This window comes from Populus trichocarpa, chromosome 1, assembly GCF_000002775.5.
Source record: "Populus trichocarpa isolate Nisqually-1 chromosome 1, P.trichocarpa_v4.1, whole genome shotgun sequence".
NCBI classification, from domain to species: domain Eukaryota; kingdom Viridiplantae; phylum Streptophyta; class Magnoliopsida; order Malpighiales; family Salicaceae; genus Populus; species Populus trichocarpa.
This window is the reverse complement of record NC_037285.2, coordinates 42,348,744-42,368,632: the sequence shown is the minus strand read 5'-3', so window position 1 is coordinate 42,368,632 and position 19,889 is coordinate 42,348,744. Positions and strand designations below refer to the sequence as shown.

Below are 19,889 nucleotides of genomic sequence, written 5' to 3'. Positions count from 1 at the left end.
CTAGGGTCTAGTTGTTTGTGTTGGACCTTAAACCTAAAATTCTAAACAAATGGGCCTAAAGCTGTTCGAGGGAGTAAACATTTTTGTTGCAACAAGCGGACAGCATGCAAGGATCATCCTGCTTTTGTCTTTAACAAAACCTAGAGTTTTCCTCTACTTCCACAGTTTTCTTTTCCTTTTTGGTCTTTCAATATGTTCATGACCAACTCGCTTAAGTTGTTTTGCTACTCTAATGCCCAGTATATGAAAGTTTTGATCTTTCTATGCTTTTTTGCAAGCATTCGGTTGCTTAATTTTGATAATTTTTTCTTGCTTTTGATAGATTGTTTCCTTGTCTTGGTTTTGTTGCATTTATTCTATTATAGTTGTGCCTATGATGATGTTAACTTTTTATATGCTATCATGTTCTATATCCATGAAAAAATCCAAATCATATTATTTCTTCCCCCTAGCAAGTTTGGGATAGTTAAAGTATTGATTTTTTTTTTTTCAATTTGTTAGAGCTTATATTGCAAGTGATGATAAACAAGACCAACAATCAGCCACTCCTTTCTGGAGAATGATGATGCTGTCAAAATAAGAATCATCAGATCTGATGCATTTGTACAGGCTCTTCAATCTTCTTCTGTGTCCGTATATTTATTTTAGTTCATTTTTTTTATGATGGTTAATGAGAGGTAATTAATTAGTGTTTTGGTAATGTGGACGGCTTCTTATTCTTTGTCAAGATTATGCATTATTGCTTGATTGGTGTTCTTTGAGAGAGTTAAATACATTGCTTTAGTTTCATTTGACATATTTATTATGATGGCATGAGTTCTTTCTCAATGTCAAATTCTTAATTCAATTAAAAGGAAGAAGAATTTCCATTTAATGTACAAATTAGTATGTGCTGGATGTTGAGCCTCAACAGTGCCTATGGTGGCTCTAGAGCTAGCATGGTTTGCTCTAGAATTTCAATTTAAGTAATTTATTGAAGTCTGCTTCTGCCTGCAGCTTCTCTAGTTAGTGTTGACACGGCATTTTTTAAGATTTAAATTACTTACTGTGTCCAAAGTTTTTCCCTTTTGGTATCAAAGTGATTTAGAACTTTGAGTGAATAAGAACTTACTAAAGTTTTGTTGTGCCTGTGATGGGTTTAGATATACTATGAGCAACAGCAATGAAATTACCTTAATATGAGGCACTGATTGTTGATTTTCTGGTGTGTTGAACGTATCATGACATTACTAATTGTGATTTGAGTCATTGGTTTGAATTTATGGTTTTGCAGAATTTGAATGTGCGTTCCTCGGTCGTTTCTTCTTGCATGATTACATAGCCCTGTTGGAAGAATATTATGCTTGTTTTCTTTAACCTCCTTCTGTGAACTTTTTTTGCTAGATAAATAGATATTTTTTAATATAAATTCTTATAGATGGTTTGCCTATGATGTGATTTACTGCACGTATCATCAGACAAAGTGATGATATTTTCACCACCTCTGGGGCAAAACCATGATTTGTTTTTTACCACGATCTTAAGCATAATATACCCTTCATGGTGGGGATGGGTGCCATTTGCAAGATACATAAAATTGTATTACATTTGTGTTGAAATGACATTCACTGCTTCGTCAATGAATTTGATGAACTTTGTAAATGCAGATCAGATGCATCAGCTGTTTTGGATAGCACACTTAGTAAGGTGTGCTTATTGGGTATTCATCTCTGGTTCTCAAGTCACATTCACTGTTTGTCTAGATGGTTTCATGTTTGATTCAGAGTCTCCATAACAGTTGCTAGAAAGCCAGATGATATGGGGTCTTTGCAGCTTTCCACTCCAACTGCATCTCATAATGGATCTGCTTGTTGCTTCTCTTCCAGCTTTGTCTGTTTGTCTAGATGGTTTCATGTTTGATTCAGAGTCTCCATAACAGTTGCTAGAAAGCCAGATGATTGTCAAGTAAGAACTTGAGATTTGAATATGGGGTCTTTGCAGCTTTCCACTCCAACTGCATCTCATAATGGATCTGCTTGTTGCTTCTCTTCCAGCTTTGTGAAGCTCAACCATGTATATTTTGAGAAGCACTATTATTTCATTTTCAAGAATACTTGTTTTGAACAAATGGGACAGTATTATGAACAGATTAAGATTCATTCCGGTTTCCCAAGATTTGATACTGGCTAGCTAGCACACACAATTTACACATCGGTAGTTTCAGAATTCATGGTTCAGAAAGAAGACACATCAACATGGATCATCCTCCTTTTGCCCAAAGGAACATGTCAAATTCTCTCAAAACGTGTTCAGTTTTACATGTGCCGCACCACACCGACTTGTTCTTTATTTTACTTTTAACTATTAGGCTATGTTTATGTACGAAGAAATCAACATTCTGCAGCAAAACATCTAGCTAGAAGGGAACTATGGCAGCACTATTTTTGGCAAAAAGAGCCGTCATTAACATCTCTAGAGCTTCATCCAAGGATCACCCTCGTTGTGTTGTGTCTGCCAACAGGGCTTACTTCTCCACTGCTTTTCAACGAGCTCAAGTATCTCTATGCTATAATTCCTCTTTTTTATACATTGATCTCTCTCTGTTTCCTAAAATATTTAGACACAAAGCATATAGTTTGTCTTCAGACTGAAAAGCATGGCTACCTTGTCTAGCATTGAATTACATGTATTTCCACGATGGGGACTATTTGTCGGTTCCTAAGCTAGACCATTAATAACGCTTTTTTTTTCTTCCATTATGTGCAAAATTTTCAGGGTACCAGTGTAGCAGCAGAGACAAGAAGAGAAACAAATAGCCCAGATAGGACACCACGAAAATCTTATAGTGCAACAAATTATCGAACTAGGCAAGGCTTAGACCCTGATGAATATGCAGGAGTAGGAGCAAAACAGTTTGTGGCTGACACTGCCAAAGAAGGGGTTAGAAAAGCAACACAAGTAGCAGACATGATTGGGGACGCGGCTAAGGAAACAATAGATGGTGCACGGGAAGCAGCCAAAGAGGCTAACCAAAAGGTTAGAGAGACAGTAGGTGGTGGAAATGATGATAGTAACAGTCATGATCATAACAGCCACGACAAGAACAATAATAACGTGGAAGATCCAGTGTTTGTTGAGGTCCATAAGTTGATGGACCAGCTGTTGATACAGTAGAGTACAAAAATATTGATGATTTGAGAAGAATAGGTGACAGCAGATTGAGAAAGCACTTGGTTCTTAAGTTTGCTTGCATTTGGTAGCAATAACTATGGTCTGTTACAATGTTTGTATCACGTTGGCTTAATTAGAAAACAATGGATTTGTGATAAGACCTGCACTGGGTCTTTTTTGTTTATCTTTATTTTCAGTAGGGTTTCTGAATTGAGATAAAATGAGCTTCAATAATTTTGTTTTAGCCCTCAATCTTGAAAAGTAGTGTGCTGAGCTTTGGTTCACCAAAACAAATACCAGCAACATATCACATATGAGAACCTTAAAATGGTCTAGGCAAAGGCTGATCAAGGAAGGCTGGTGCACAGCTAATCAGTTCCCAAATGATCATGACGCCTTGTCAGTGATTCTGTGGAGAATGAGACTTTTAGCCTTTGTGTATTCAAAGGAGCTTTGTCCATTTCCTTCATACAACCACAAAGGATTCTAAAACTTGAAGCTGAAATAGTTTCGAACCGTGAACTCACGCACTCTCTACACTACAGGACATTTTCAGACTAGAATTCTATCTTCACGACAGAAAGTGCCCAAATTTTGTCGAGTTGCATTGTTGAACAAAAAAACATCCGACTTGGAATCTGATACGCTCTTGCTTTGGCCATTAAATTGCCAAAACAAATTCCAAAGTGAAAAGGATTGGTAAAATGTGACACACAGCAACTCCAGGAACAAAGCCATTGAAAGCATTTTCCAGGGCAAGCAAAAAGGACCTGGAAAAGATGATAGGCAATCCATATAATCCAGCACTTCACTCATCATTTCCTATAAATCCATTTTGAAGGGTAATAAAGAATCAAAGAAGATGATAGGTAATGTAGATAGGGAATATAGATCACTTATCATCACCAATATTATAGCACAATTTAGATACGCCAAATAATTTTTTAAAACAACATCATACAAGATTTTTGTATTTTAGAACTAGTTGATAATTGGCCGTGCTATTTAAAAAAAAAAATATTTGTTTCAAATTTTTTTATATATATTTAGATTGTTTTGATGTATTAATGTTAAAAATAAAATTTTAAAAATAAAAAATATTATTTTAAAATGATTCTAAACAAAAATTATTTTAAAAAATAATCGTTATCACAACATCAAACACTACCTCATACTCGAAAGATCTACATCTTATCAAACAGCTGTTTGGTTCTCTTTATAGACAAGAATTGTTCTTTTCCAAAGCAAAGTCATGATCCATTCATTTGTATTCTGTTTTTTGTTACTTCATCAACGATCTAATCTTCGTGATTCCCAGCTCAAACAAATTAGAGAATCTGGAAGGAATATAGGACCAATATCCAACTCCGATATTGAGAGTAACGGGCACTTTATGGAAGTCAAAATCATATGCAAAGGCCATTTCCTTTAATGTGTTATCATAAAAGGTAAAGAAAAGAAAAGAAAAGAGAGACGCGGAAGAGTGGAGGGGTGAAAGGTAGGTAGACATAAGAACATGGAATCACACTTGTGGGTGGAAATGGATTGAGATATTTGAGAGTTCATTTTTGCCATACCGTGAATTTGCTTAAACTAGTAGGTTCCTTTGTGCCTGTTAACGTTGTGTCGATTTTCAGCGTTTTGCTGATTGGGATTTTGAGCTATAGACTTTTTATTTAAATATCTAGAATTCCAATGACTAGAATTTTTTCTTCTATTTCACATAATAATCATATGAAGATGGTCATCTATCCTAAGCATAAATTTCATTAAAGGTCGTACTCCTCTGCAAGTAATTGGCAGTGGAGTACGACCTTTTCGTTCATGTGAATTGAACTCGAGGCCTATCCTTTCACCACCTACAAGAACACTACTATGCTACTCACCCATGCTAAATGTTAATATCTGTGATACCTACTCACCCATGCTAAATGTTAATATCTGTGATACCATCCGCCATTTTCCTTGCAGATTACAGAAAATCAAGATGTTCAAGAAGATTGGTTGTAGGGATGCTTAATTCTTTATGATTTGACCACCATACTCTTGCCTTTCACATATATTCTTTATGATTGTGCTATGAGCCTTTAATACTGAACTCAACTTGGAGTTCCTCTGTGATAGGTAACAGCCAATCACGTATAAGATAAGTGCAGGAATAGGAAGGATGCTTATAAGCGAAGGTCCCTTCTCACTGCTACAAAATTAGTCCAGCCCTTAACCTTGTACTATTAGATGTACAAACATGAGCTTTACTCAAATTCTAATGAGCTATAACGCCTTGTATGATTTCAGCTGTCTATCTGTTTTTCATAGACAAAGTATTCCATTTGTGCTTGGTACAAGAGGCACGTGAAAACTTGTGTTGGGTCATGTCACCACTGAGGTTTTGCCTTCCCAGCTATCATGGCATGTACATTGTGTACTGAGCCATGTCCCGAACTTTATAACACAAAAGACCCATAGACTTGTACCGTAAGCCAACCCCAGCAAAAAACATATTGATAGAAAGCCAGCATTCAGTTGCAACAATCATCTTAAATATTGAATTAATCAATCTGCACATGGACCTGTAAGTCTTGCATCAGGTAAAAAAGACACGAGGAGAAAAGATAAGAGGAATAAAGCTTTGCATGAACAAAAGACTGTAAATCTATTAGTCCATTTCAACAAAAAAGAAGCATAGGGTACTCTGCTACAGTACACTGCTTGTCCAACCAAGAGGAGCAGAATATTGTGTGAGCATTGATTCTGTACCATTACATTAAAGGGTGCACTAAAATTTGACATGTCCTTCTCATGCCTCTGCCATAGATGTAATCTTTTCACTAACATCGCTTACTTGAGTGCAATCCAGTGCCTCTCTTGCTCATTTAAGTACCAGAAAATTTGCTTTGTAGCATACCATTAATGTCAAGATAAAGCGTAAAGAAAGCATTCCGGAAAAATGGTGATAAAAAACAGAAAGTAATGGTTTAAGGGGCCCTTTGTTGAGGATAATTCAGTCCGTCTGTGTTTTGATTTCTTCAGCAGGGAAATCAAGTGATCAAATCTGTGCTGTAGGCTAGCATTATGTTCGAAAACTATATCCTTCCCGCCGTCCCATGTTCTAAATTTGATAACAGTCGATTTGACTCGAAATCACCCAACTTTTTTTCTTCCTTCTTCATTGACAAAACCATCAATCCTGATTCCTACCTAACTCTTTCATGTCTAGAAAAAAAAGCTAGAAGATTAACCTGTACACGTCAAGTGATTCATTTGACATAAAATACACCTGCTATATTACCAAAAACTTCATGCTTAAACCAAATTGTTTACTAACTCACAGACTTACTCTGCGAATGCCCTTTCTAAATAAACAATGATTGCATAGGTGTGCTAATATCATTTAATTTCGTTTTCACATCTAGGGAAGCGATAATAATCGAGCGTCAACCACACACATGTAGTGTCAAATGAAAATATCACTACAAGCACCAATAACAGCAATTAAGCTGAAAATTTATCTGTCATAACAAATCACAACAAACAAATTCCACACTCTAATCATTCATTCATTGTCAACTGACACCATACATAAAAAAAAACACAAGAATATGTTGCTTGTGGTCCTCCCTACTTTTTTCACCTTTTACTTTACACTCTCTCCTACAGACCTTCATTTTAGTACTTCAAAAGCCACTCCTCACCTTGCTAGCTACCACACAATACCTCAATTGTGTGATATCCTCCCTAAAATAATGGACGCTAGGACTCTTGAAGGGAAGCATAGCAGTTTGAAAGAAAAAATGATCAACAAAGATGATTTCCTGATTGAGGATGAGTTGGAGGATGACATGGAAGAATATGAGAGTGGCGGCGGTGTTGGCTTAGCCGATGATGAAAAGAAGAAAGGAGCCGGTGTTATGCATGGGAAGAGAGGGACTGGTAGTGGCGGAGCGTCTCCACCATCCTGCCAAGTGGAGAAGTGTGGAGCTAATTTAACTGATGCTAAGAGGTACCACAGGAGACACAAAGTTTGCGAGGTTCATGCAAAGTCACCAGCTGTGGTTGTTGCTGGCCTCAGGCAGAGGTTTTGTCAACAATGCAGCAGGTATTTCTGTTTCATGCGTTTTTGTTCAGCTATCTTTCTTTCAGTAGGACGTATTTTCTTTTACTAGTATGGATACATAGCATGCGACTTGACAATTAAAGGGGTTTGAGGAGAAATATGCTATGTTCACACACAAAATTTCTTTTCCCTTGTGCAGCTTCTTCATAAGAAAATAGTGGCAAGTTTTTTGCATTTGTAACATTACTGGCCTGAAAGAAACTTGTTTGAGTTTTGAAGTCGGGCGTAGTTATCTGAATTAGCCAATGTAAGCTCAGCGTGAAGAAGATTGCCTAACCCATGCAAATATGCAATTGACTGAAGCTAAAACTCAGTAAAGTGTTAGAATTACAAGTTCCAAATACTCTGGAGACTCATCCATATACAATCTCAACCTTTTTCACTTGCTAGTAGAGCTCAAAAACAGAAGGAAGAGTGGGATTTATTTAGTATCGTTTGAACGGTAAAATTTCTGCAACCTTCTTTGGTTGGATGACAAATATTGGATTTTCATCAGGATTCCCCAAAAGAAGGTTTGACAGAGTTAGGGTACATAAATGTAGGTTGTGAATATAATGGTCCAAGTGTTAATGATACAATTTACTTCAACAGTATGAAAAGAAATGGTGCTAATTAGGCTTGAAAGTTTCTAACTCGAGACAAGTTTCTGCTGGTCACGAACACAAAATCAGCTGACTGGTTAATATGATCAAAATTGATGTTCCTAACATCATGGAATGTCAGAAAATTAATGGAGAGGCTGTTTCCGCTTAAGAGATTTTGTTAGATATATGAGCTTTTGCCAAGTAATATGTGTTTTCCCTTTCCATGCATTTTTCCACGTAATGATACTTTCGACAAGAGGTGTTTTTACCAAAATTTACTTGGAAGTCAATTTCAGCTCATTGTGGCTTCTCTCTGCTCATCTTCCAGTGACTTGCTATGTATATGGTTCTGTTTAAGTTGCTTTCACCATTCTATAATTATGAGCCTTTGCAGGTTCCACGAGCTAGTGGAGTTTGATGAAACTAAGAGGAGCTGCCGTAGGCGTTTGGCAGGGCACAATGAGAGGCGCCGGAAGAGCACAGCTGAGTCTTATGGAGAGGGTTCAAACCGCAAAGGCGTCAATACTTCTTTGAAAGAGAACCCGTGCAGGCAAGCTGATGAAAGAGGAAGATTTCAGATAAACATCCCACCCCAAGGAAGTTCCTCTTACAAGCGATCCCAGATCAGATGAAGACCAAATTAACCAGCGGCATGCTCCCTCTCTTCTGTCAAGTAACAGCTTAATTCTACGCATGTTTGGGACCGTATAAGATCGACCACTACAAGGGATCGTATGTCCTTGGTGTACTTTAGTATCTACTTGCTGTAATGTTGTTTGACAGAGGCTGTATTATGTGGATTAGGCCTCAAATGGTGTTCAAGGTTCTACCAGCATTGGCTTGGTGGAATCTTATTGCTATCCTATAAAGAATAATATCTATCCTATAAAGAATATTATTGACTATGTTCTTGCCGAACTGCAAAAGAACCTCGTTGGGTTCATCTTACTAAGAAAACAACGTTGCTGAGGATAGCTGTACCAAAGAGCTGCTTCCTGCGTCTGAACCAAACTCATCCAATGAAAATTAGTCTAACCCAACTCTTACGATGCTTGTAAACCTAGATTTCTAGCTGGTTCTACCCTTCCAGTATCCTATGATTCAAGACTACGTACTATTCCCTATCCAAAAAGCATGATTATAAATTGTTAAGATAGTCTTAGATTAAATTTAATTAAAGTTCAAATATATCAAAATCTAAGCTCAAAATATATTTATATATATACAAATGAAGCACATAAATTGCAAAGGATGAATCACACATCAAAGTGTGTGTGTATATCTATAGCATCAAGAGTTTTATTTTTATTTTTCTATTTGTTACATGTGTTTTAGGGAAAATAAAAACTCGCCACAAGTTGATGCGGTTCAACAATAAATTAAAGAGGATAAAAGGAATAAGGGAAGAGAAGACGGTTAAAGAGAGGAGAAGAAAAGCAGCGTCTCATACAAAAGTTTATTTATTTTTAATTAATTATCAAACTGTTAATGTCATAGAAAAATATATCTAAATAGTCTAAACCAAACCCTAATAAAAACATTACCAACAATTGAGCTAAATAAAATGAAATCCAAAATAGAATAAAATAAAGTCCAGTAACAAAAGGGTGATGAGTTGAGCTATCATCCATCGTTTATGTTCATATGTGTGTGACCTGCAATACGGGTCTAGCGTCCCCACCAACTCTTTTGAAGTTGAAAAACTCAACCCTGTCAAGTGTAGCTTTTGACAACTCTGATAGTGTTCCCAAAGATCAGAATTAACACGCTTCAATGTATATCTAGTGATCCAAGTACAATCCAAATCAGGTCACCTAACCCAACAAAATAGAAATCATTAAACCTCATCATCCCTTATTAAAACAACTTGTTTATCCAAATAGCATCAATATGTTCTTTTTATGCTGATGAAAAAGGTAACAAGGGTCATATGAGATAGGTTGTTGTCTCTTTATTCAACAAGATTCTCTATATTAAAAATATAGTTAATACCAAAGTTAAGGATAGGTCAATGACTTAAGCATTTGATCCAACCTCAATAATACTTTGAATAGTCCAACTTTACATGCCATCAATTTTTATTGGTTTTGAAAGGATATGACATAATCTCTAACATTAAATGCATTATAAAACTTATATAAATAAGCTTGAAGTATGTATTGGATATTACTTACTTGAATTTATTTTGAGATCTCAACATGCAAACCATGAACTTCATATAAAAAAGACTCTATTAACTTAGATTTCTTAGTGTAAAAAAGACATGGAAAGAAGGTCTACAAGATTTCTAGTTTACCATGAACAACTTTAAATGGACTCATACCTATAGAATTATTAACCAAGATAATATAGGAAAACCAGGTCGTAGCGAGAACCAAATCTCAATTCCTATTATAGTTAACTCTTCAGACATCTCAAGAGATTAACTAAGCTTCGATCGATCATCTCAGTTTGACCATTTGTTTTAGGGTGATAGGTACCATATAATTTCAACTTGGTAATTCCAAAAGTAATTCATATATCGCACATCCCTATCTAAGACTATGGCTTTAGAGAGGTGATATAACTTCATGATCTCATCAAAATAGAGTTTAGTAACTCAAGAGGCATCCATGACATTGGTATAAGGAATGAAGTGGGTCATCTTAGAAAAACATTCAACAATTAAAATTATGGATTCATGCTTCTTTAAGGTAAATGAAAGCTTTAGGACAAAATCCATACTTGCATCTTGCTAAAGACAATCAAATACAGGAAGAGGAGTGTAAATACTGATGTTTTGTTTTCTATGCTTGGCTAACTAAAATGTCAAAATTAACCAACCAACTAGCAACATCCTTGATGCACGAGCTTTTTAGAAAAATAAATATTTTTTTCAGCTTTTTTTATTTCTTATTTAGTTTTAAATTTTTTTCTTATTCAATATTATTAGGCTTTTCTAGTTTTTCTATTAAAAGGAATTTTTTTATTTTCCTATTCAATATTATTAGGATTTCCTAGTTTTTTCTATATAAAAAGTTGCAGTAATCTTTTGACAAGTGGACTAACATGAATAAAAATTAAATATTTTAGACATATATCCATAATTATAATATTCTTAATCTTTAAGAATTTTGACTTATAATAAAAAAACAAATGCAAAAAAATACCCAATTTTAGGTGTAAACAAAAAGACCACATCACATAGATTAGAATTTCAAGGATTAAGCTACTTTAATTTTTTTAAAAAAAAAACCTATGTTATTTTGACTTGTATTCTTCAAGCCAATTACTTTAGACATGGGGATGAAATCACATTTATTAAATTAAAAAAAACTAAAAAAAAACCAACTTATATTGTTTGGGAAGCTACGTCTTAATTTTTTTTAAGAAAAAAAATAGTAATCTCACTATAGTTTAGCAACAGGAAATCTACATTTTTTTTAGCATATTTACTAGTTTTGCTGTCAAAGCTCCACTACGGACACGAACTTGAGGTGTCAATAAATTCTTTTGAGCATATATTTTTTTTAAAAAAATAGGCATAAATTCATAATATATCAAGTTGATCCGATCAAAACTTGATCTGATAAAAAAAAATTAAGACAATGTTACTCGAGCTTTTAAAAAAATTAAGTAGGGACATTATATGAATATAAAAAAAAATGTTCAGGCCATGAAAAACTCTTTGACAGTGTCATTAAACATGATCCAACAAGTCGTCCTTAAAACTTTTTTACTTAACTCCTTGCCTAGATCAAGCTTTAAATAAATTATGTGAGAGTTTAACCAATGTGACTCAGTCAACTTGTGTTTGAAATTAACCTAGACAAACGGTAAAAATGTAGTTTGACTTAAAAAAATCAAATTGCATTTTTTTAATATTGAGATGGAGACATATTGGATTGACCCTGATCAATTCAGGTTAACTCGTAAAATTCATGACTTGGATCATGAACATGATCACAATGAGCTAATTCAGTTGGACATTTCATCTCTTTCCTTTCCCTTTTGTTTTTGTCTCCCTGATTGAGCCTTCATCCGACTCGATAGAATGAAGTCAGGATTGAATTGAAGAATTATTAGAGAATCTGTGACTAAATTGAATGAAGATGGTAAAGAGTTTCTAATGCACTAGCGTGTGAGGAAAGCCACTGCATTTGGGAGGCCCGCGTGGCTTCCTTCAAGCTTTGATTATGACTTTTCTTGGTGTTGTTAGAATCATCTCGACAAAGGACATCCTTTTAGCACAATATGGGGTGACTATAGAGCTCCAATGTGGTTTCGTTAACCCATTCTTCTTTACTTTTTTTTTTCTATCTCCTCTTCTCGGTTCTCATGTTTAATTTCTTCTTTTCTTCCCTTCAAAACCAAAAAGAGCTCCATTTTTTTCTTTACAATTTTCAATTGTAGTTTCCTTTAGTTTCAATCCTTCGAAAAACAAAAAATATGAATATTATTTTACAGAATCAAGTGCTAGACCAGTGATAGGATACTTTTTTTATCCAACGAAAACCCCACATTGAACTTATTAAAACAAACCATTAAACCCAATCTCAAATAAAACCCACATGGAAGGATAGAATTGAGGTGAAAATAACTACATGATTTAAAAAAAGAAAATTACTTTGTGTAAATTCACAATGCAATTATGTATGCACTCGTGTATAGTTGAATGAACAACATCTTGCCAAGATCTTTTAGTTTTTTCTTAATTAGTAGTTTCGACTGGTAACCTTATAAAGTCTATTTTAATATTTCAATTAATTCTAAAAATGTAGTCGAGTGAAATCAAAATTGATTAATATTAATTTTAAAAATATTTTAATTTAATATGCATTTTATAGTATTTAATATCATGTGTATTTTTACTTTTGAGCTTAGATATATTTTATAGATATGTATAGTTTTGATATCACGCAATTAATTATTAATAACACTTACAAATATAATTGAAAGAGTCAATAATTAAATGAACACAAAAATCAATGTTCATAAGAATAATCAAGCAATCTATATTGAAATGGTGCATGATTTCATTTAATGAGTCCATAACTATAAATAAATAAAAAACCCCATCATCTCTACTTGATAGTTTTTTTCTTTTCGTATTGATGTAATTTTAAATATTAATTTTCAAAGATTGAAACCTAATTATAAATTTATATATAAAAAAATGATACAGTCAAACGAAATTCTTGTGTTAATTCAAAAGAATAAGAAATCACATTTTTTTAAAATGTCAATTGTAAGACCCATATTCTTAGCACAATCTAAGCCCAAGGTTCTACCCAAACCCAATTCAACCAACCTAGATATTTAAAGAAAAAATTGTTAAGAGCATTGTTTTCTCTCTTTCTCTATTTTCTCTCCCTATCGCGACTTTCCAATCCTGTTTACAAGGGATTTCAGTTTTGAATTGAAGTTTTTAGTTTAAGAAAGGTTGAAGAAATAAGTAAGTGGTTTTTCCTCTTTTGTTATTTTCAATTAAGGATTGATTATGAAAGGTTTTAAGATGTATTTAGGGTTTTTATATTGTTTTGATGATAAAATGATTTAAAGGATTGAATTGATATTTTAAGATGTTAGTTGGCCTTAAACAAATTGATTTGATGTCTGGAATTATGAGTTTTTGAAAAATAGATTGTGTTATTATGAAATTTACAAGTTTGAAGACTGATAAATCGAGATTCTGAAAACCCTAATTAATCAGTCGATCGATTGGTTGAACTGGCTGACCGGTTGACTAATTGATGTTGTCGACCGATTAGTTTAAACCAGTTAGCCTGTGATAGTGGTCGACCGGTTGGTCATCTTGGTCGACCGATTGACCAACATTAAAGTTTTATTGGGTATGTTATGTTTGATCAGTTTGGATTAAGTTCGGGATCGATCGGGTGAATCAATTTAGCTTTATATTTACGTTTTGGTCTTTAAGCTTAAAGTTTTTAATCTTTTATGTTACTTTACTTCGAGTTGTTTTTTAGTGTTTTTCATATCCATTATAAGTTATGTTGATGTTTCTCCTAACGATCTTCAGTAGTCTTCGGTTCTGCATCTGTTTGTCTTTTTCTTTCGTTTTCCGGGTGAGTGGGATAATCTTTAATATACATGTAATATAAATAAATATGTATGTTGATTATACGATGAGTACATGTAGTTAATTTCTTGAATATTTATATATGTTGCTTTATTTTCTAAATACTCACCTATTCTTGAATTTACACTCATATTCTGTTGGACTAAATTCTATTTGATAAGATATACATTGCTTTGATAATTATGCAAGTATCTATTATGTTCTAATATCGATATACTTATCAGTAACTTCATGCTAACAGAGAATAATTCGTCTATGTGCATATAATATTTTGTATACCTAGCTGGTGAGAAAGGTGTTAGCCTGCAGCGACTGATCCTCTCATAGTGGTCACCTTCGAGTGTCATCTCGTCATCTTTGGAAGTCATCTGATCTCTGACATGTATTCCACACTTTATGTTAATGTGCTTAGTATGTATATTTATATCAAGATATGCACGACTTGGAAACTATTAATATCTAAGATATATGTTAAATGTTATTCCCTTACTGACTTGGTTGAACTTATCCCCCTATTTTTTTAATATTATTTCAAGTTTTTAATTTTTGTTAGCATGTAAATTTTATTGAGTGTTATTGCTTATTCAGTTTTTGTCGTTATGCCTTACTTGTTCCGCAAGGCTTTTCTTTTAGTTTTTTATTCGATATCTTAAACACTTTACTATTACACTATTTTAATTAAATTCGGATTTTAACAATGTAATAAGTATTATAAATTATTTGTTTTATTTTATCCGATGAAAAAAAAATTAAGAGTTATTTATTTTTACTAGTTTTGAAGAATATAATATTTTGAAGGATATTAAAATGCTATAAAATCTTTATATAATTTGTTTTATGATATATACATTCTAAGATTTAGTGTGGGTGTGATGTCCTTATGACATCGCACCTGTGTTACTAATCATAAATTTGAAATTTAGGTCATAACATCAATGATTATTATCAGAAGCTAGATATTATTAACCAAAAACTAATATAAACTTAAAAAACAATAAATTATCAACATAACATCTACTGGTACTAGTAGTGGCAATATTTTCGTTATTGTAAGCACATCAATGTTATATCAATTTTGTTATCCTTGTAAAAGTTCTTAAGACTATAAGCCCTAGATTAATTAGTTATTAATTATCAAACCTCTATTATTATAAAATAAATTGATAATTAATCCCTATTTCTTGCAAGGTTATAAAAAAAATCATTATTTTTTACAATAGTAATTAATTTTGATATTATTTTTTACATATAAATAAAGGTCAAAATCATGATATATCATTTTCTTGTTAAGTTGCATGAACAATCTAAAAAATAACCATTTAAAAACCATTTTACAACCTCAAAACACGTCTCTAGAAACTTACTTTCGCAAACATATGAATCCCAAAAGACTAATATTTTTTCCGAGAATACATGGACACAGATTTTTGAATTACATGGCCTGAATGGAGCTCATCAGAGTTTTCTCTCTCCTTCCTTCTCCCTCACCGGTTCTCTCTCTCTCTCTCTCCATCCATCTAGGGACCGGCATGTATTACAAATGAAAGGCAAGAACCATTCAAGAAAAACTTGGAAACCTAAGGACCAAAGAGAATATATGTTTTCAAAAAATCAAATTCAAGAATGGATGTGGTTGACGATATCATTTGGCCCTGATGAACAATATAACATAATGTCGAATCCACAGTGCAAACGAGTCTGTTCTACAATGTATCTACAGTAAAACACCACCCTCTTATAACTTCGTTTGTAAATAGTAATATAATAATTTGGTAGCAAGGTAACATTAGACACAGTAGTTGGGGCAACCCCTCCTTTGAGGGCTAAGGCTGGCATCAAAGAGACGGTTCGCCAAACCAGTCAAACATCCGTACTCCCTTGAACTATATTATAGGCACAATGATACCAAGCAGGTCCACTTCATTCTACTTGCAACAGAACACGATAACCAGCTACTAATGTAGCAGAAAACATGCATGATAGTTATTAATGTACCAGGGCTAATTACAGTATTACACACCTCTGAGAGTTTCTTATCAAACATGAGCAAGAGGAGGAATCCGGGGTGAGGTCACTGAAATTTCACAACCACACAGGAAATGTCGTCTGAACTCTTCCTATTAAGTGCTTCTTCAGTAAGCCGCTTTGCTGCAGACAGCGCATCCTTTATGTTCTTGACAGCATCCACCGCTTCTTGGTTGGACATCACCTGGCATCATATTGAGGAACGGATTTTAGTCCATAAAAAGGGCAAACAAATAATTTATCCTCCCAACAAAGATTAGAGGTAGAAAGTTCCAAGTAAAAGAAACCTTCCACAACCCGTCACTTGCTAAGATAATACAATCTGTATCATCATCAATCATCTCCATTGCGACATCTGGTTCTGAACTCAGATGTTCCTTCAAGCTCTTGTCACCAAATGCCCTTGCCACTGCCAACTGTCCATCAACACGTGGGACATCCCCTGAATTCATAAAGTGAAGTTAATATGATAGTGACTTGGAAAGTTAATATTGATAGTGACAGACTATTGAAACATCTCTATAAGGAGGAGAGATAGTCTAAAGGTATTGATATTGGAACAAAGAAGAATCACATGGCTGATCATAGTGCAACAGATTGCATGCTCACAATGGCTGTCTGAAACCAGATGAAAATGAAGAGGAATAAGCGTAAACTTAGTTAATAGAAAAGTGCAGTTCCATCAGTTTAAAAAGATAACCCATGTCTATTCATCAACAGGTCACAGGACACCAATCAGTGCAATAACTTGGTGCAAATTCTATCATTTAAAGCATCCATTTGCCCTGTGAAAGAGTGCACAGTATGCAATCCATTTTCAAAATTCCAGCATGCAGTTGCAAGCCTCAAAACCTAAAGGCATTAAAAGCAGTAATGTCCTAACAATCTAATTTCCAATGCTCCATTTCTCACAACACAATCATAATCATATTTATGTAGAGTCCAAACATTGTAGAACAACATAGTTCTTGAAACTCAGCAAATCTCTTACCTGGAAAGTTTGACACAAAGCCACCTCTGTTCTCGATTTCCTCCCTTTCCATGCTTGGCTCATGATCAACTGAGAGTTGTTTGGCAACACCATTCTTGCAGATAACAGCTCGTGAGTCACCTACATTTGCTACTACCAGCTTCTGACAGTTAATTAGTATAGCAGTGACAGCCGTTGAACCTCCTTTACCCAAATCACCAGCTTTCTCCAAAATTGTAGTATCAGTAATACAATATGCTCTCCTCATAGCATTTTTTGGCTGTGTCCAAAAGTCTGGCTGCATGAAGGAAATATTCAAACAAGAAATAGACATTCATTTTCATCAAATCCACCCAGTACAGAAAACTACAAGCAGAATGGACAATCTAAGAAGGGGAAATAGCAAGCATATTTAGTCCATCATTAAAGTTGAAATATCAATTCTCAGCTCCACTTAAAAATGAGAAGCCATTAAGCAACCAACCCCAGAATCCTATCCCATAACCATAGTAAAAAATTTAGGCCTACAAAGTAGCTCACAAAATGATGCTTCAATAATGACTTACAATACACAGATAGAATGCCTTACCTCCTTCAAGATATTGTCAAACAAATGAGACCGCAAATAATCAGGAATAACATGGCTGAGATGACCATCAAATATTGCAAACAAACCAAGTTCATTGTCATCGACTTCCTTAAATTGAGCAACAACATAATCTTCCATGTCATGATGTGATTTCCCCTTTACTAAGTGAAAGCCATGTGTTATGTGCTTCGAAATCTTACTCTTGCCCTTTCCACAATCTGGAGAAGAACCTAATCCAACCTTTTCCTGCAATATGTGCATTCAAACTTGTAGGTAACTCACACGGCTAGTAATCCAATGAAAAATGCATGTGTAATCAATGTCAAAGAGCTGAACAAACCACAAAAACATATTAATTAAAAATACTTCCATAGTTGTATAATTATAATTGTTTGGAACAAAAGAGTCTTACAATTCTTCTTCGAACGTGATGTCTTCCTCCCGAACAGAAATTATAGCAACTTGGTTAAAGATAGCAATTGCAAAGTAAAATAATAACTGCCATGTTCTAGGTTCCTTCCGAATAAAACACATTGTAAGATCCCATCTCATTGACATTATATCTCAGCAAATCAGCATGCACTACACATTGATATTACATAATTTGTTCAACAATTCCTTATCTCTGAATGCAAATTGTGATTGTTAATGTCAAAATACTTTAATTTCGTATGATCATGAAAGTTCCCAATTCTCAATAAATTAGCTACTGTAACAAATAATTAGCAACTGGCTTTAATGATGTTGAGAGTACCCCCCATAAAATCCAGAACTGGAATGATGTTAAGACTTACTATGAACACAGAATAAGCACTATCTCTAACCCCATCTGATCCATATCACTCCAAACAAATAAATCAAAAAATCATGTCTTTAATTATAAATCAAAAAAGCACATTTATGAAGTCTCCAAACACACGTAGATCAAGCAAGAAAAAACTCACGAATTCAAGGCCATAAAAAGAAGAAAAAACAGGGAAAGCAGTAGACACATATATAATGGTTGAAATATTGAAGATCTCAAATCAATAACTTGTTCACTACAAAGGATATACATCCATTCATACCTTCATCTTGTGTAGGATTTCTTTGCCAATCATGGCTGCTGCTAGTGTAATAAGCAGGTGGAGATAATAAATAGGAAGGGAAGATAATTGTGATCTAGAAAATCAAGAAAGTGAAGAGAAAAAAAGGAGAGATTAAGGCGAGTGTTGATGAGGATCCAGCAACTGTTGACGACGGTACTTTCACTTCCCAGTTTTTATTGTCCGCGTTTCTTGCATTTACTTGTGACGTGGTCTTCGCGCCACTTGACTGTTGCCTCTCTCTTTATTTTCTTTTCCTACTGCTAATAAAATTATTAACGGTGTGCTTAGCAAGGCAAAAATTTGAAAATTATTTTATATTAAATTAATTTTTATATATTTTTTAATATCAAAATAATTTTAAAAAAATAAAAATATATTATTTTAATATATTTTTAAATAAAAAATATTTTAAACTATAACAGCTAGCATTATCTCTTACCCACCACAAACTTCGTCTGCAAAGTAACACTGGTTCAATGAACGAGGTGTTTGAACCAATTGGGTGGTTCCACGTGGATGTTGGAGTTTGGACCTCCCCTTGAATGGAAACAGGATTGGCTGGGTTTAGATCGTTTGTTTGATTAGACTCTTTTTACCTTTACATGAAAATTCGAGTGAATAGGTTTTGGACTCTAAAGTCAACGGAAGCAGTTAAAACATAAATATATTTCTATCTTGTATAGCGTATGGGTTGGATTAATTTTTTAAATGTAAGAAGAAAAATTAAATGCGTTGTTAATATTTTTTTGCAGAAAAATAATTTAGTCATGAAATAAAAATCTAATCCATATCAAACAAAATCTTTTTTAAATACTAAAAAAGTGATATATTAAATAATATTTTTTAAAAATAATATTGTAATGATGATATATTAAATTAAATTAGACTAACTCTAATTAAGCTGTGAAATTCACGATTCGGGTCATCATGACCTATAAAAAATAAATTAAAAAAATTGATAAATTCAATTCCTAAATAATCAATGTTGGAGGCTAAAGTTAAGGAAATTTTGCTTTAAAAAAAAAACAAAAACAAAAAGAATAATGGCTTGAGTCAACACAAATAAACTGGCCTAACTCATGGTAAAATCTAGTCATCTTGATCAAGAACTTGTCTCACATGCTTATGTTTCTGAAATGATTTTCAAAACTAGTCATGGATCTATGATCACAATCCCTAGTGCTCGTCACCCCTACCAACTAACAGTTTAATTTTTCAATTTATTTTTGCATGTCATCTATCATCAATTCTTGAATACTAGTTCTTGACCATCTCTTTTCAATTTTGCAA

General features: G+C 33.8%; 3 protein-coding genes and 1 non-coding gene across 6 annotated transcripts; 3 read left to right on the top strand and 1 right to left on the bottom strand.

The window, feature by feature from the left end:
• The first annotated feature begins 38 nt into the window (after positions 1 to 38).
• Positions 39 to 3,334, top strand: LOC18095563 (uncharacterized). 3 transcript variants are annotated; one of them, XM_024593730.2, is made up of 3 exons: positions 39 to 1,944; positions 2,034 to 2,534; positions 2,755 to 3,334. In XM_024593730.2, the coding sequence occupies exons 2-3, from the start codon at positions 2,409 to 2,411 to the stop codon at positions 3,151 to 3,153; spliced, it is 525 nt and encodes a 174-aa protein (XP_024449498.2). In that variant the 5' UTR covers positions 39 to 1,944; positions 2,034 to 2,408; the 3' UTR covers positions 3,154 to 3,334. The 3 variants fall into 3 exon arrangements, with proteins under 3 accessions (XP_024449498.2, XP_024449499.2, XP_052305667.1); XM_052449707.1 differs by having other exon boundaries at positions 43 to 1,944; positions 2,034 to 2,052; XM_024593731.2 differs by having other exon boundaries at positions 39 to 2,052.
• On the top strand, positions 1,424 to 1,491 carry LOC112326312 (small nucleolar RNA snoR122). Its single transcript, XR_002979960.1, has one exon. It is a non-coding gene; the product is annotated as a small nucleolar RNA snoR122 (small nucleolar RNA).
• Positions 3,335 to 6,748: 3,414 nt separating the features above from the next.
• LOC18095562 (squamosa promoter-binding-like protein 4) lies at positions 6,749 to 8,753 on the top strand. The gene is made up of 2 exons (XM_006370171.3): positions 6,749 to 7,246; positions 8,243 to 8,753. The coding sequence occupies exons 1-2, from the start codon at positions 6,750 to 6,752 to the stop codon at positions 8,478 to 8,480; spliced, it is 735 nt and encodes a 244-aa protein (XP_006370233.2). The 5' UTR covers position 6,749; the 3' UTR covers positions 8,481 to 8,753.
• A 6,889-nt stretch (positions 8,754 to 15,642) lies between these two features.
• On the bottom strand, positions 15,643 to 18,821 carry LOC18095561 (probable protein phosphatase 2C 39). Its single transcript, XM_006370170.3, has 5 exons — positions 18,579 to 18,821; positions 17,512 to 17,757; positions 16,944 to 17,220; positions 16,240 to 16,394; positions 15,643 to 16,136 (listed from the first exon to the last, which is right to left on the bottom strand). The coding sequence occupies exons 1-5, from the start codon at positions 18,609 to 18,611 to the stop codon at positions 15,999 to 16,001; spliced, it is 849 nt and encodes a 282-aa protein (XP_006370232.1). The 5' UTR covers positions 18,612 to 18,821; the 3' UTR covers positions 15,643 to 15,998.
• Positions 18,822 to 19,889: the final 1,068 nt, after the last annotated feature.

Coding starts and splice junctions, on each gene's coding strand:
- LOC18095561 (XM_006370170.3), bottom strand. CDS start 18,611: ATGATTGGCAAAGAAATCCTACACAAGATGAAG. Junction 16,395..16,943: donor CTTTGTGTCAAACTTTCCAG/GTAAGAGATTTG, acceptor TTATGAATTCAG/GGGATGTCCCACGTGTTGAT. Junction 16,137..16,239: donor CAAGTGACGGGTTGTGGAAG/GTTTCTTTTACT, acceptor ATATGATGCCAG/GTGATGTCCAACCAAGAAGC.
- LOC18095562 (XM_006370171.3), top strand. CDS start 6,750: ATGTTGCTTGTGGTCCTCCCTACTTTTTTCACCTTTTACTTTACACTC. Junction 7,247..8,242: donor TTTTGTCAACAATGCAGCAG/GTATTTCTGTTT, acceptor GAGCCTTTGCAG/GTTCCACGAGCTAGTGGAGT.
- LOC18095563 (XM_024593730.2), top strand. CDS start 2,409: ATGGCAGCACTATTTTTGGCAAAAAGAGCCGTCATTAACATCTCTAGA. Junction 2,535..2,754: donor CTGCTTTTCAACGAGCTCAA/GTATCTCTATGC, acceptor CAAAATTTTCAG/GGTACCAGTGTAGCAGCAGA.